Source organism: Notamacropus eugenii, chromosome 5, assembly GCF_028372415.1.
Source record: "Notamacropus eugenii isolate mMacEug1 chromosome 5, mMacEug1.pri_v2, whole genome shotgun sequence".
NCBI classification, from domain to species: domain Eukaryota; kingdom Metazoa; phylum Chordata; class Mammalia; order Diprotodontia; family Macropodidae; genus Notamacropus; species Notamacropus eugenii.
In genome coordinates this window covers 69,641,608-69,654,786 of record NC_092876.1, presented here as the reverse complement: position 1 = coordinate 69,654,786, position 13,179 = coordinate 69,641,608, and the positions used below count along the sequence as shown (strand labels likewise).

The following is a 13,179-nucleotide window of genomic DNA, read 5'->3' as shown; positions in this document are numbered from 1 at the left end:
CGCACTGGACCTCCCTCTGATAGCCCTGCCTCTACCATATGGGATCTTCAGCAAGCCACCGTCTCATTCACCCTCAGTCTCTTGATTTGTGAGATGGGAATAATAATGCTTGTACTATCTCCCTTTATGGGGCCGGCATTTTGCCAGTAGTTCAATAAAGGCCTCATCTCCAAGATGTCCTGTTCCTGTACACCCCAACCACTCACACTCTCTGTCATTTGCTATACCGCATGGGACAGGACAGGCAGCTGGACCAGCAGGGGAAGAAGGACAAAGGCAAGCAGCAGCTGTCACCTCTCTCCCCCTAAGCCCAAAAGGTAGGGATCAGCTAAGCTGTATTTTGGAAGGATTGAGGCCAGGCAAGGAGAGGGAGGGCAGGGATGAACATCAAGAAGTTACAGCTCTTACTTGTGTTTGGTGGACTGGCGTCTGCCGCAGCATTAGGAAGAAACAGAGTCTGAGTTTATCAGCTGCTGAGAAGCCAGACACCCCAAGGGCAGCATTCCTTCCTCCTACCTTCTGTGCTCACAGAATCAACCCACCTTGGCTGGTCCTGGAATATCAGCCCCCCTCCCCCACAATCCTCCCTTGCAAAACCGAGCAAACAGAATTGGAAGGTGTGCATGTGGTATAATAAAGAGATGCCCCTTTCTAAGTAGCCTCAGTGGGGCAAAGTGGAAAGAATCTGAAATAGGAACAGGAGACCAGTCCTGCCTCTGCCACTGATTATCTATGTGACACTGGCAAAGCCATCTTACCTCCTTGGTCTTCAGTTTCTTCATCTGTACAATAAGGGAATTGGACCAGGATAGTTTCTAAGGCCCCATTCTAGTTCTAAGGCCCCCACCCTCCCATCTGACACTCTGTGTTCTGAGGCCCCCCCCACATCTGACATCCTGTGTTCTAAGGGCCCTCCCAGTTCTGACATCCTGTGTTCTAAGGGCCCTCCCAGCTCTGACATTCTCTGTTCTAAGGCCCTTCCCAACTCTTGACATTCTCTGTCAGCTCTACTACTAATGTCCTAAGCAGCCAATTCCCTTTCCTCTCCCTCCCCATCCCTGCCTCAGTGACTGAGATATCAGAAAGCTCCATTGCTTTAGTTCCACTTGGTCAGGGAAGCTAAGGGTCCACAGAGTAGTGGCATCAAACATTCCCAAGGGTACCTAATGCTGTTGGGGGCATGGAGATGGTGTGATATCACAGAGAGGTCTCATGCTACACTGACATGTGCATATGTGGCCTCCCCCTTAGGAGAGCGGTAAGACCTTTCAGGAAGTATCATTTTTTTTTTGTCATTTTTGTATCCCTAGCACAGCACCTGGCATTCAGCAGACAGTTAATAATGGCTCATTCAAATGAATTACCTTTTACTTTTTTACTTTCTATGGTGGCATTTTCTGCTGGAGAATTTCTCTTGTTCAAGCGTTTGGCTGGCATATTGGAGACCTGAAAAAAATCAAAGCCAAGGCCTTATTAATCACTGGCACTCCCAATAACATGTATGGGCCTTGTTGCAAGGCAAGAAGAGTGGGAAGACCCAGGATGTCTAATCTGCAAGGGACCCTGCGTATTTAGGATTGAAAAGGAGGGAATGAAAGGTCTGAAGGCAAGCCTGCCAATGCCTGACTCTTGCTGTGGGCATCAGCAAAGTGATGATAGCCCTAGCAACTGGGACCCAACCCCCAGCTACAGAGAAATGCAGAAATGGCAGGAAGACATGCCCAGTCTTCCATGATGGCTCGAATTATGTGGAATTATGTACTGCTCCATCCATTTTGGAGAAGTCAATAGAAATTATGCTGGAATAGTGACCTATCAAAGAAAAGACATTCTCAGAAGAATTGCCAGTGCCAACTTGCTAAGAAAAAATGCTTGGAATCACTAATAGAAACACAAATCAAAATGACCCTAAGGTTTCCTCTCACACTCTGGAAATTGGCAAAAGGGACAAAGTATGGCCAACAGTCAACTCTGAAGGGGCTGCAGAAGGACCTGCGGATTTGTCCAACCATTCTGGAAAGGAATCTGGCACGATGCAGGTCTTCCTAGATCCACAGCCAGCTGTCTATAAGCTAACACAGTGACTTCCCCTGCCTGCAAATGCAATATTACTGCTCTGTAAGAAATAACAAGCAGATTAATTTTAGAAAAAGATGGCAAGACTTGATTGAAATAATGTAGAGTGAAATGAACAGAACCAAAAGAACGCTGTATACGATAACAGCAATATTGTTAGAAGAATAACTGTGAATGGTTAAGCTATTCTGAGCAACATGATGGTCGAATTAACTACAAAGGACTTAGGAAGAGAAAAGAAATGATATAGGAAGTATGTACTGTATGATTCCACATGTAGATCTATATCCAATGTTGGGTTTCTCTAAAATGAGACTGGGAAGCAAACAACTAGAAGTTCACAATGTAACAATAAAATAATACAATAAATACAATTAATAACAATAAATATTAAAAATATTTACAGCTGCACTTTTGGGAGGCAGTGAAATTAAGAGTAAAGAAGCCGTGGCACACAAGTACTACAGAATCATGAGAAACAAAGACTACAAGGAATTCAGTGGAATTTGTGGAGACTTAGGCAAGTTGTAGGCTGATGCAGGATGAAGTAAACAGAGCCTAGAGAATGCTGGGCACCATATCCTCCGCAGCAGACATCAGAACTGAGACCAGGGCAGAGACCATTTCTGACTCCAGAGGACTGATCTGCCCAGACAGGATGTACTACCGGCTTGGCTTACAGCACATACTATCACACATGGTCAACAATTAGGTCTGTTTTGCTCAATTGTATTTTTTTTACTTCCAAGAAAGAAGGAAGGGGATAGTGAGAAGAGATGTTTTCAACATTTTTCTTTTCAACAATGTTGAAAACCAGCATCAACATTTTTCTTTCCAACAATGTTGAAAACCAGCATCAACACTTGTAATATTTTTTTAATGGGGCTGAGTTTGACCAGGCTGGATCTCTATCCACTATGCAAAGCTGCCTCTCTCTGTCACAGTCCTAATTCTGGTGTCAATAGTGCTTTAAGGTTTACAGAACACTTTCCTCACAACAACCCAGGCAGTACAAGCAAATAGCATCTCCATTTTACAGTTAAGAAAATCTTAGTTCTGAGGTGCAGGGACTTGTCCTGAGTCACAGACCTAAGGAGCATTTGAGTTGGACTCTGGTATAATTGGACTCTAAAAAGAAAATGCTTCCCATCCCACGCAGCCCTTCACCCAAGTCAGGTGGCTGCCCATCTGCCCCCAACAGCTAGACCCTAGGGCAGTGAATCTACCCATTTTTGGAACTCTAGCCTTAGGATTCAGCTGTCTAGATTGGGGAGTGACAATTCCCCATTGACAATGACAACAAACTCATCTTGTTTACTTTGTCTGGCAGGTCCCAGACAAGGATGGTCGTGCAAACCAACTGGTCACCCTGGTCATCTTGCCACCCCAACCCTCAACTGCTGCTGTTTTCAGGTTCTCTCCATCTCCTGCACTGGGCAGAATCAAATCAGTCAAATCAGTATCCATCCTCCTTAATTCTGAAAAGAGCATGTTAATCAGCCATCCAGTGGCTCAACTAATCTTCCAAGAATACTCTCCTATTATGTGGTTTATTATGTATATTATTATTATATATAACTATTATGTGTTATAATACATAGAATTATAATGTATAATTGCATATATTATATATTATATTAATACTATATAATAATATATATAAATATATACTACAATTATATATTATATGGTTTCTCCCATTAGAAAGTAAGCTCCTTGACGGTCTCACTTTTGAATTGGTATTCCAAGCTTTTACTGAAGTGTTTTAAGGGTTTAACGTATACTCCCGTACTCCTCCCCTCCCTCCCTCCCTTCCTTCCTCTCCTACACTGTTTTCAAACATCCCTGACCTTCTTAAAAGACGACACTTGACTCCTGCAGCTATTTTCTCCTTACCTGCTAAATCTAAAAAGCAGAGAATGAAGGACACTCACCAACCCCATTCCCTGTCTCTAAACCCATTTGTTATGTATAATTAATAACAGCCAAACACTATTTACATGAAATTTATTATGTGTGAGTGAGTTAGTTGAGGAAACTAAGGCAAAGAGCAGTTATGTGACTTGCCAGGATCACGCAGCTAATAAACGTGAGGTCTGTTTGAACTCAGGTGTTCTTTACTCCAAGCCTGGCACTCTACTCACTGCTCCACCTAGCTGCAAGGTAATTAGAACTTTGTTATATATGGGTCTGGTTGCTTTATGGCTCTATGTGTCTACCCACAAGAATGTGCCAGGCACTGGGTTCAGTATCAGATATACAAAAAAAAGGAAAAAGATGGTGCCTGCCCTCAAGGATCTTACATTCTAATGGAGGAGACAACAGGGAAAAGTGTGTGTTTGTCCTTCATTGCTGAAGAAGACCATGCCATCAGAAACTTGCACTTGACTTTGTTTTGAGTGAGGGAGGGCTATACAGGTCACCAGGCTCATTTCTCCAGAGTCATCTGAATCCAGTGACCAGATATTCATCAGGATGACTGGAGATGACCCAGGATGCACTGGCCCCTTTAGGCCAAGGTCTATTCAGGTACTCACATAGGGTGAGGTAACACCCATCCAAATTTACCTTCCTTTGGAGAGGAGGAAGGGGAGGGGGAGACAGACAAGAGAGAAGGAGCTAAGTTACTCAGCAACAGTTACTATTGATAATCACTCTGAAGCCAGAAGGGTCCAGCACTTAGGCAGGTGCCTAATGTTGTCCAATGCATGAGCTTCAGAATGTACACACACAAGTTGTAGGAATGTCTGAGGGGAGGAAGGAGACTGGAAAAGGCCTCCTGCTGAAAGGAGAATTTGAGAAGCAAGCCAGGGCCATCAGGAGATAGAGCTAAGGAGGGAGAGCATTACAGGCAGGAGGGATCTGCAAAGTTCCAGAAAAGAGTAATGTGTAAAAAGACTGCAAAGGCAGGAAGTGCAGGTGGTAAAATGATTTAAATGCACAAATAGAAGATTTTCCACTTGATCCTAGAAATAATGTAATGTCTAGAATGGATGGGAAGTGTGACATGGTCAGAAATGTATATTAGGAACATCATTGTGACAGGTGAGTAAAAGGACATAGTGGAACAGTGAAAGAATTGGGTCAGGGGAGCCACCTGCACTGTGGGGCAGCTGGGTGAGTGGATATGACAGATGTGAACATAACAAGACTGAATATGTGAAGTGAGTGCCAGGGAGGAATCAAGCCTGAGACTGAGGTTCCAGCCTGAGCAACTAAGGGAAGAGTGGTACCTTTCACAATAACAGGGCAGTCTGGAAGACAGGAGGGCTTGGGGCAAAGATACTAAGATCTATTCCGGACATAGTGAGTCTAAGCTGCCCACGAGACATCCAGTCTGAGTTGCCCAAAAGGCAATTGATGATGCTAGACTAGGCCTGGGAATCATTCCGTGTTCTCACATCTCTCCTCCATCTGACATTTCCCGGTTCTAAGGTCTTTTCCAATTCCGATATTTGTTAAATGGACATTTAACAAGTTCCAGGCACTGTGAATAGACAAAGTGAATACCTCCAGGACAGTGGAACAGAGCATACTGAAAGAAAAACAAAACTATGTGAGGGTCTATACACACACCTTCTCTGGCTGAAGGGCCTTGTACTCTACACATAGCTTGGAGCAGAGTACCTTTTCTCCCTCCTCAGCCATCCTGGTCTCTACCTATCGCAGAACCATACCTATCAGATGAGATCCCAGAAACCACTCAATCCCTATCCCACTTCTCTCCTGAATGCCCTTCATCGTTTTCTACAGATAAGGAAATGAATACCTTGAGAAGGAAACAAGGCAAAATAAGCATTTTATGAAGTCATAAGACTTCTTTCTGAGTTCAAATCTGGCCTAACACTTACTAGCTGTGTGACTCTGGGCAAGTTACTAAACTTTACTTGCCTCAGTTTCCTCATCTGTAAAATGAGCTGGAGGAGGAAATGGTGAACCACTCCAGTGTTTTGCCAAGAAAATTCCAAAATGGGATCACAGAGACTGATACAACTGAACAAGTGTTGCAAAGATCCCTAAAGACTCTATCCATTGTTACTTGCATCAGGGAGGAAGGTCAGAACCAGCCCTGAAAGGGACCCAGAGACCATCAAACCTTTCATTTTAAAGGGGAAAACAAGATGGGGCTGTCTAGGCAGGGCTGCGCTGCTTCCTGCTGGACAACTGGTCATGTTCAATCAAACCACGGCCGGGCACACGTTCTGGGTCTGTCTCCTCTGGCTGGATGCCCCTTCCTCAGGCACACGCACTCCAGAGTCCGCTGCCTCGCCCCCTTCCCCTCCCATCCCTCCAAAGGAGCTGACAACGAATGTCCTGTGGTCTCTGAGGGCCTCGAGCCCTAAAAGTGACCCCCCTGTCCTCCTGCAAGGCTCTACACCCTGGCTCTCATTTAGGAGGAGATGACGGTGCTCTCCGCACCTCCTGGCCCGTCTCAGGCTGAAAAACCTAACTGTGTGAGAAGTTCTGCCGGAGAGCTCTGGCTGAGGTCTCCGGAACCAGGCGACTGGACTTCAGGGGCCTCCAAAGGGGTAGTCTCCACGGCCCAGCCCTTCCATCTCCCAGAGCCTCAGGTTATGGAGCCTAGGCTTCCGAGGCCGGAGGCCACGCCACCGAAGGAGCCGGCCATCTCCCCTCTTCTCCTCCAGGACCACGTCTCTCAGATTTGTGTGCCCAGAAGGCTCCGCGTCACGGCTGCCGCGGGGCTTCGGGGGGAGGGGAGCGAAAAAGGAAGCCACGCCCGACCCTGGGCCGGCCGCGAGGCGGACCCTCCCTCCGCCGTCCTCCCGTCCGCTCCCGCCAGCTTCCCGCGACTCAGACAGACAGCGATTTGAAATTTCCCGCCTGGTGCAAGCGCTCAAGGGGAGGACCCGAGAGCACACGCGGCGGGAGCGCGCCAACGAGCTCGTCGGCGGGGAAAGGGCCGCGGGGGCACCTCCAGCGGAGCGCCGAGTGTCCTTCCAAGCGAGGGGAGCCCCTAAGCGCGGCGCACGCGCCCGTCCCGGGGACCCCTAAGCGCGGCGCACGCGCCCTTCCCGGGGACCCCCTAAGCGCGGCGCACGCGCTTTTCCCGGGGACCCCTCAGCGCGGCGCACGCGCCCGTCCCGGGGACCCCTCAGGGCGGCGCACGCGCCCTTCCCGGGGACCCCTAAGCGCGGCGCACGCGCTTTTCCCGGGGACCCCTAAGCGCGGCGCACGCGCTTTTCCCGGGGACCCCCTAAGCGCGGAGCACGCGCCCTTCCCGGGGACCCCTAAGCGCGGCGCACGCGCTTTTCCCGGGGACCTTCCAAGCCCGGCGCACGCGCCCTTCCCGGGGACGTGCGGAGCGGGGCAGACGGCGCGCGCGCACGAGGCGCTGCCCGCCCCGAGATGCGGCGGCCGGGGGGAGGGGCTGTGCACACGCGGACGCCGCTTCCTCCTCCGGCGGGTTTCACGTGGGGGCCGCGCGGCGCCGAACTCTTCCACCCCTCTCGGTGCCGGGCGCCGGTCCCCCGCCCGCCCACCACACAGCCAGCAGAAGCCGGGCTTATAGCCGTACCCGGCAGACCCTCAGCTCCGTCCTGCGGTCTAGATCCCAGGGTGTTTTTACCTCAATGCAGGTGGGCCAAACGGAACTCCCCTACTCTCCAGGCCGGGCCGCGAACTGCTCTCACGCATGCGCCCTGCGGTTCGCGCTGTTGGGGGCGGGAGAATGAAAGCTAACAAAGTGGGCGACCCCTGCTGGCTAGCCCGGGGAGTGCAGCCGCCTGGTTGGGGCCGAGCGCGTTATCCAGATGGTGATTCCGAGGGAAGGGGTCACCGCTCTCCTCCCGAAGCGCGAAGCTCAGGCGCTGAGTGTAACGAGCCTCAGCTTGCCTGTCCTCTCAGCCGCAGAACGGGCCAAGAACCGCCCCCAGGGTGACCGTGAGGAACAAATGGTCCGGCGCTTAGCTGGCACGCAGCAGGCACTTCCTAAATGTGGATCAGATTGAAATGAGATTGGGTTTGCCCAGTGTTTAGCGCACAGTACCTGCCGTGTTGTAGGAGAGGCTAATCAATGCCTGTCCAGATGATGCCCAGCTTCCTCGGACCCCTTTGAAATACGTCTCAAGGTCCCTTCCCTCTCCGAATCTTAGAGCCAGCAGGAGAACCCTGGCTCTGGAGCCGGAAGATCCTACCTGCGATTAACCTCGTAGCAATCGGTATTATGAAGGCATGGGGTTGGACCGTTTGGCCTCTGAGAACCCTGCGCAGCAGAAGCGCGGTCGAAGGCCCAGTTATGCCGGCTTCATTCACCTTGGTTCCCTGTGCCTGTAATGCACACCTTGGAGATCGCTAGCAGGGTGACCTTGGGCAAGTCACTTATCCCCAACTGCCCATCCTGGGTCATCTCCCGTCATCCTGATGAATATCTGGTCACTGGATTCAGATGGCTCTGGAGGAGGAGAGGTGAGGCTGGTGACCTGCACAGCCCTCCCTCATTCAAAACAAAGTCAAGTGCAAGTCATGTCATCATTTCTCCGATGGCACAGTCTTCTTTGGCAAGGAAGGACGAACAGGCACACTATTTAAAGATGGAATTTGAGGAATTTTCATCATTTCCAGCTGGCTATTTTTCTGATTCTTATCATCTAATCCCTCTGTAAGAAGAAATCTACTCAGGAAGTCATACCTCCTTCAGCACCCCTGAGCCCCCACCTTTCCTCTGGTTGGAGAGAAGGGGTGGATGGATATTAGAGAGCTCCTCCATTGCGTACCAGGATAGCACCCAGGGAATTCATTTCATTTCCTACTCAGCTACTTTGCTAGGCTTCATCACCTCCACAAACTCACCATTCTGCAAGGTGAACTCAACTCGAAATTTACAACTCAAACCAATTTCCCCACCCTCCCGAAGGACTTCATCTTGCCACTGGGCAGAGCTGGGGGGATACCCTCCTTGCTGCCATTTCTAGCCTTTTGGCATTGTAATCTTTTTGAGGGCAGGGACTGTCTTATGTTTTTCTCTGCATCCCCAGTACTAAGCCTCCAGGGAGGTACTCATTGGGAGTGATCCTTTCTTCGTGGACTCTCAAAGCACAATATACATTTCATGAATTAATTTATGGATTTTTTTGCTTTTTCCATAAGAAGCACAGGGCCTTCTACATAGTACAAGTACTTAATGTTTGTGGAATGCATGAATTCTCTAAGCCTGTCCTTTAGATTATCCATACCTCCACCCCACCACCCCAATGCTGATTGCTCTATCACATTTTCCCTCCCCAGTGGTTTCCAACTTTCCCTTTAAGGATGCCCAAGTCTGCGGTTCCTCCGGTGCTCCTCCCTTTTGTCAATCCTGGATTTTGATCCAAGAAAGACAAACAGAATTAGGTTGTATGCACAATTTATTTCTCTCAAACTGGCAGGCTGCATGCAGAGCTGCAGGCAAAACTGAGCTTGCTTTGGGTTAGGCTGTACGGAGTATAAAGACAAAAACAAAGCTGGGTGGGAATGGCCCTGTCCTGGCCCCCACTGTTCCTCAGGTTTGTTTCCATTTCCCACATTTCACAGAAGTCAGGACACTCCTCACATACAGGGAACATGGAAGATGGTCAGGATGGAAAGTCCCCAGAGTCCTATAAGTGGGTAAGGCAGTGGAATGCTCCTTGCAGCCCTCAGATTTGGCCTTAAAGAACTGTCAGGAAAAGCAAGGCTCAAAGAGGCAGAGCCATCCTCTTCATCAGAGGGGGAGGGGTATTTCTAACAGTCCTTGCTTGCTTAACCAGGAGTCTGCCTGTTTTCACATTCTCCCCTTTTGGATCTGTCTGGCAGAACAAGGAGGTACAATTATGGGCTGGGTAATTTCATTCACCTGGGTGGCAGAGGACTTATGGGCTAAGGCCAGCCACAACCAGGCCCCAAGAAAGATGAAAGCAAGGACAGTAAGAATCCCAGGAGCGGAAAGCAGGAGGGATATGATCAGAACACCCACTCCAGGGGAAAGAGAGCTGAATACGTCATTCCATTGGGTCTCTGCCGCTGGTTCCCTTAACAGTTTGGAAAGAGCACAAAATCGGTTTGCAATATCCTGTATCTCTTGGGAGTTGTCAACGATAAGACAGCATTCCTTATTGAAGAAGGCACAGACATCGCTCTGGGTTTCGAGAGCTTTCTGGTTGTTCATGTCAGCCATTTGTCAGGATAGATTCTTGAAAACCTCATTTGTGGAAATCAGACCTCCTACTACAGTCCTAGCAGGGGCCTGGATACTGCCCCCTACAGCGACAAGGGGTAGGGCTTGGGACAAGCACTGGGAGCGGTGGGACATGCCCCAGGCGTAGGAAACCATGGTTACAAGGTCTTGGAGAGTCAGGGGCACTAGCGTGGTGCCTGGAATATACAAGAAGTCAGGCACAGCATGAACAATGGTACGTAGCCCAGTCCACTGGGGAGGGAAAGTTTGGTAAAGAGAGGTTCTACACAAAAAAACATGCCTAGAGATGATAGTAGGGTAAGGGAGAATGTAAGGGAGCCAGGGAAACAATTGATAGTGGCCTTTTTATGTGTGCCCCTGCCACTGTACAGGAGCCAGGGCTGAGAGAAGCATGCCCATAGAAGGGTTCAGACAGGGATTGTTAGGGGAGCCATTAGATGTTGGGCCATAACCATGTTCTGCCCAGAGGTACCCCTGATACTAGTCCCAAAAGATAGTTTCTGCTCCTGTTCTGTCAGGCCAGAGCTTCAGGCAGGCCCCAGTAGAGAAAGTGGTGTTAACCAGGAACCAGTCACTGTGACAGGGTGACACCTAACCTAGTGGGTCGACCTGAGCAGAGCTTATGGTCAGAGGCCCCTTGGGTTGTATTGGTTCCTAGGATCCAAGGAGAAGGCAGGGCTACATACCATGAAGTCAGCCCCCCTCCAGTGGCTGGCTAAGGTTCACCAGGATGAACCCAAATAGTGTAGTTGCACCAGGATGGATCAAGGTTCCCTACAGGGTGCCAGAGGTGTGATTTGATACATAGCAAAAAGCTGCAGGGGGTGCCAAAGAGACCAAGGTGGCTCTAGTAAAAACAGGGCCCTGAGTGCTGTTGAGGGCTAGGCAGATTTGGGTTTTGCAAGACAACTATAAACAAGCAGAAGGAGCAGGCTGAAAGGAAACCCAAGGTACGGGGAGTGAGGGGCATGTTAGAAGAAAATAATACAGCCAAAGCAAACCAAAACCAAAGATATGTGGCCAAGAGATATGGGCAAACAGCATATGGCTTATAAGGATGAAAAAAAAGGGAAGGAGCCTCTCTTCTCACTGGCCTAGTCCAGATTTTTGAAGGGATACCTCAGATGTCTTCTTCATAGGACAAGGCCTCCAGTAAGTTCAGAAATCCACTCAGGAGCGGGGGCAGTCTTTAGGTGTGACAGATGAATGAATGAGTCTATCCCCTGGAATCTGGGGGCAGAGGAGGTTGTGAGCAGCACCTGGAAAGGCCCCTTCCACCCGGGGTTCATGGGAATGCTTCCACAGGTGGTGTTTTCAGTATACTCAGTTGCCAGGGGATGGGTGAGCTGGCTTCAGGCATCAGACTTAGGAAATGAGAGCCAAGATCTTAAACCTGATGAATCTGTTCACTAAGCTTGACACAATATTCCCCAAAGACAATGCAATGAGAGTGGGGAAAGATCTGCTGAGGGAGGGGAAGGGAGGGTGACCTGATGACAACCTCATACAGGGAAAATTTGATCTTATGGACAGGTTGTGACCTGACAGCAAGGAGAGCAATGGGGCAAACTTTGATCTAGGGTGCCTGGAATCCAGAGGTGAGTTTCCCTAGTAATCCCTTCAACACCCCAATAGTTCTCTCAACCAGCCCTGAGATCAGAGGGTAGTAAGCACATTGCAGGTGCTGGCAGCTTCCTCAGGTCTCCAGGATCACCCTGATCCCCTGGCCTGTAAAGTGGGTTTTCTGATCACCAGGAACCTCCTGTGAGACCCCTAAATAATGGATGTGTTCACATAGGGCCCTCCCTACAACCACTATGGTGGTCACCCGACACAGGAAGACCTCTACCCAGGTGGAAAACATACATACACAAAACATAACCAGGGTGAACTTCTATCCTCAGCATGGGGGCAGCTAGATGAAACCAATCTGTTAGGTCTCACAGGGCAAAGAAGGGAGTGGAAAGCAGCCTTGAGGAGGCTTGACAGTCTCAGGGGGGTTGTATAGGGGACAGGACTGACATTTGGACACCACTTCCTCAGCCACTTTTTTTGAAACTCCCCACCTATGTTGAGAAGAAAGTTCATAAAGCTTATCAGGTACAGGTAATGCAGGTGGCTCAGCAGTGGTCAGTGCAGGTGGAGGGGGAAAACAACTCAAGTGTCCATGTTACCAAAGCTCCACTTCAGTCTGGGGAACACCCTTTTAGTTACCATTGGTGCATTATTTCTGGAGATCAAGGACTGGGCCTCTTGTTAAAGCTCCTAGGTTAGTGAGGGTGCAAGCATTATAGGAATCAGGGGTGAGAGGGCTGTCTTGGTCAGCCAGTAGATTCCCTCAGGTCTCAGGAGTGGGTTCATTAGTGACAGCAGCTTTGACAAACCACCTGCTTTGGGAGTAGCAGACCATCTAGACCATAAGAGTTCTTTATGGGCTGTCCGGTGAAGGTTAAGAATCCTCACTGCTTCCATAGCATTGCAAAGTCATGGACCACCCCAGAGGCATACCTGCTCTTTGTGTAGATATTCAATTTCAGCCCCTTTCCCAGTTCACAGGCGCCTGATGCTTCTATCCCTGCCTATTGTGCACAGTGAGCCTAGGGCAGCACCTCAGTTGCCATGGTGATACCATAACCTGCAGAAACTTGTCCCTTGGACCTCCTGCGGGAGCTGTCCGTCAAAACGATGAGCTTGGCCATCTGGAACAGGTGTCTCTGGGAGGTGGTCGCACCAGAGTCAGCAGGTGGTCCAGGCTTATGAGGCAGTTATGGTCCATGGGGTTAGACTCCAAGTCTCTTACAGACTTACCTGTTTCAAGGATAGGCAGTTTATAAACACTTGGGCAGGATTCAGTCCATTAAGTCTTTCTGATGGTCTGCATCAGTAGCTGGGGTTCAATTTTTGTCCACTGGTTGCTTGGTTGAGTATTG

General features: G+C 49.4%; 1 protein-coding gene across 4 annotated transcripts in view; it reads right to left on the bottom strand.

Annotated features, from left to right (window-relative positions):
• The window catches only part of RCC1 (regulator of chromosome condensation 1), a 31,585-nt gene that overhangs the window by 11,234 nt on the left and 7,172 nt on the right, over positions 1-13,179 (bottom strand). For 3 of the 4 annotated variants that reach the window (XM_072609577.1, XM_072609580.1, XM_072609579.1), the window contains one exon: positions 1,365-1,446. In XM_072609577.1, the coding sequence (XP_072465678.1) occupies positions 1,365-1,437 (73 nt within the window). In that variant the 5' untranslated portion in view covers positions 1,438-1,446. Of the gene's footprint in view, positions 1-1,364; positions 1,447-7,663; positions 7,753-13,179 lie in introns of those variants that run through there. The other variant, XM_072609578.1, reaches the window with a different exon arrangement.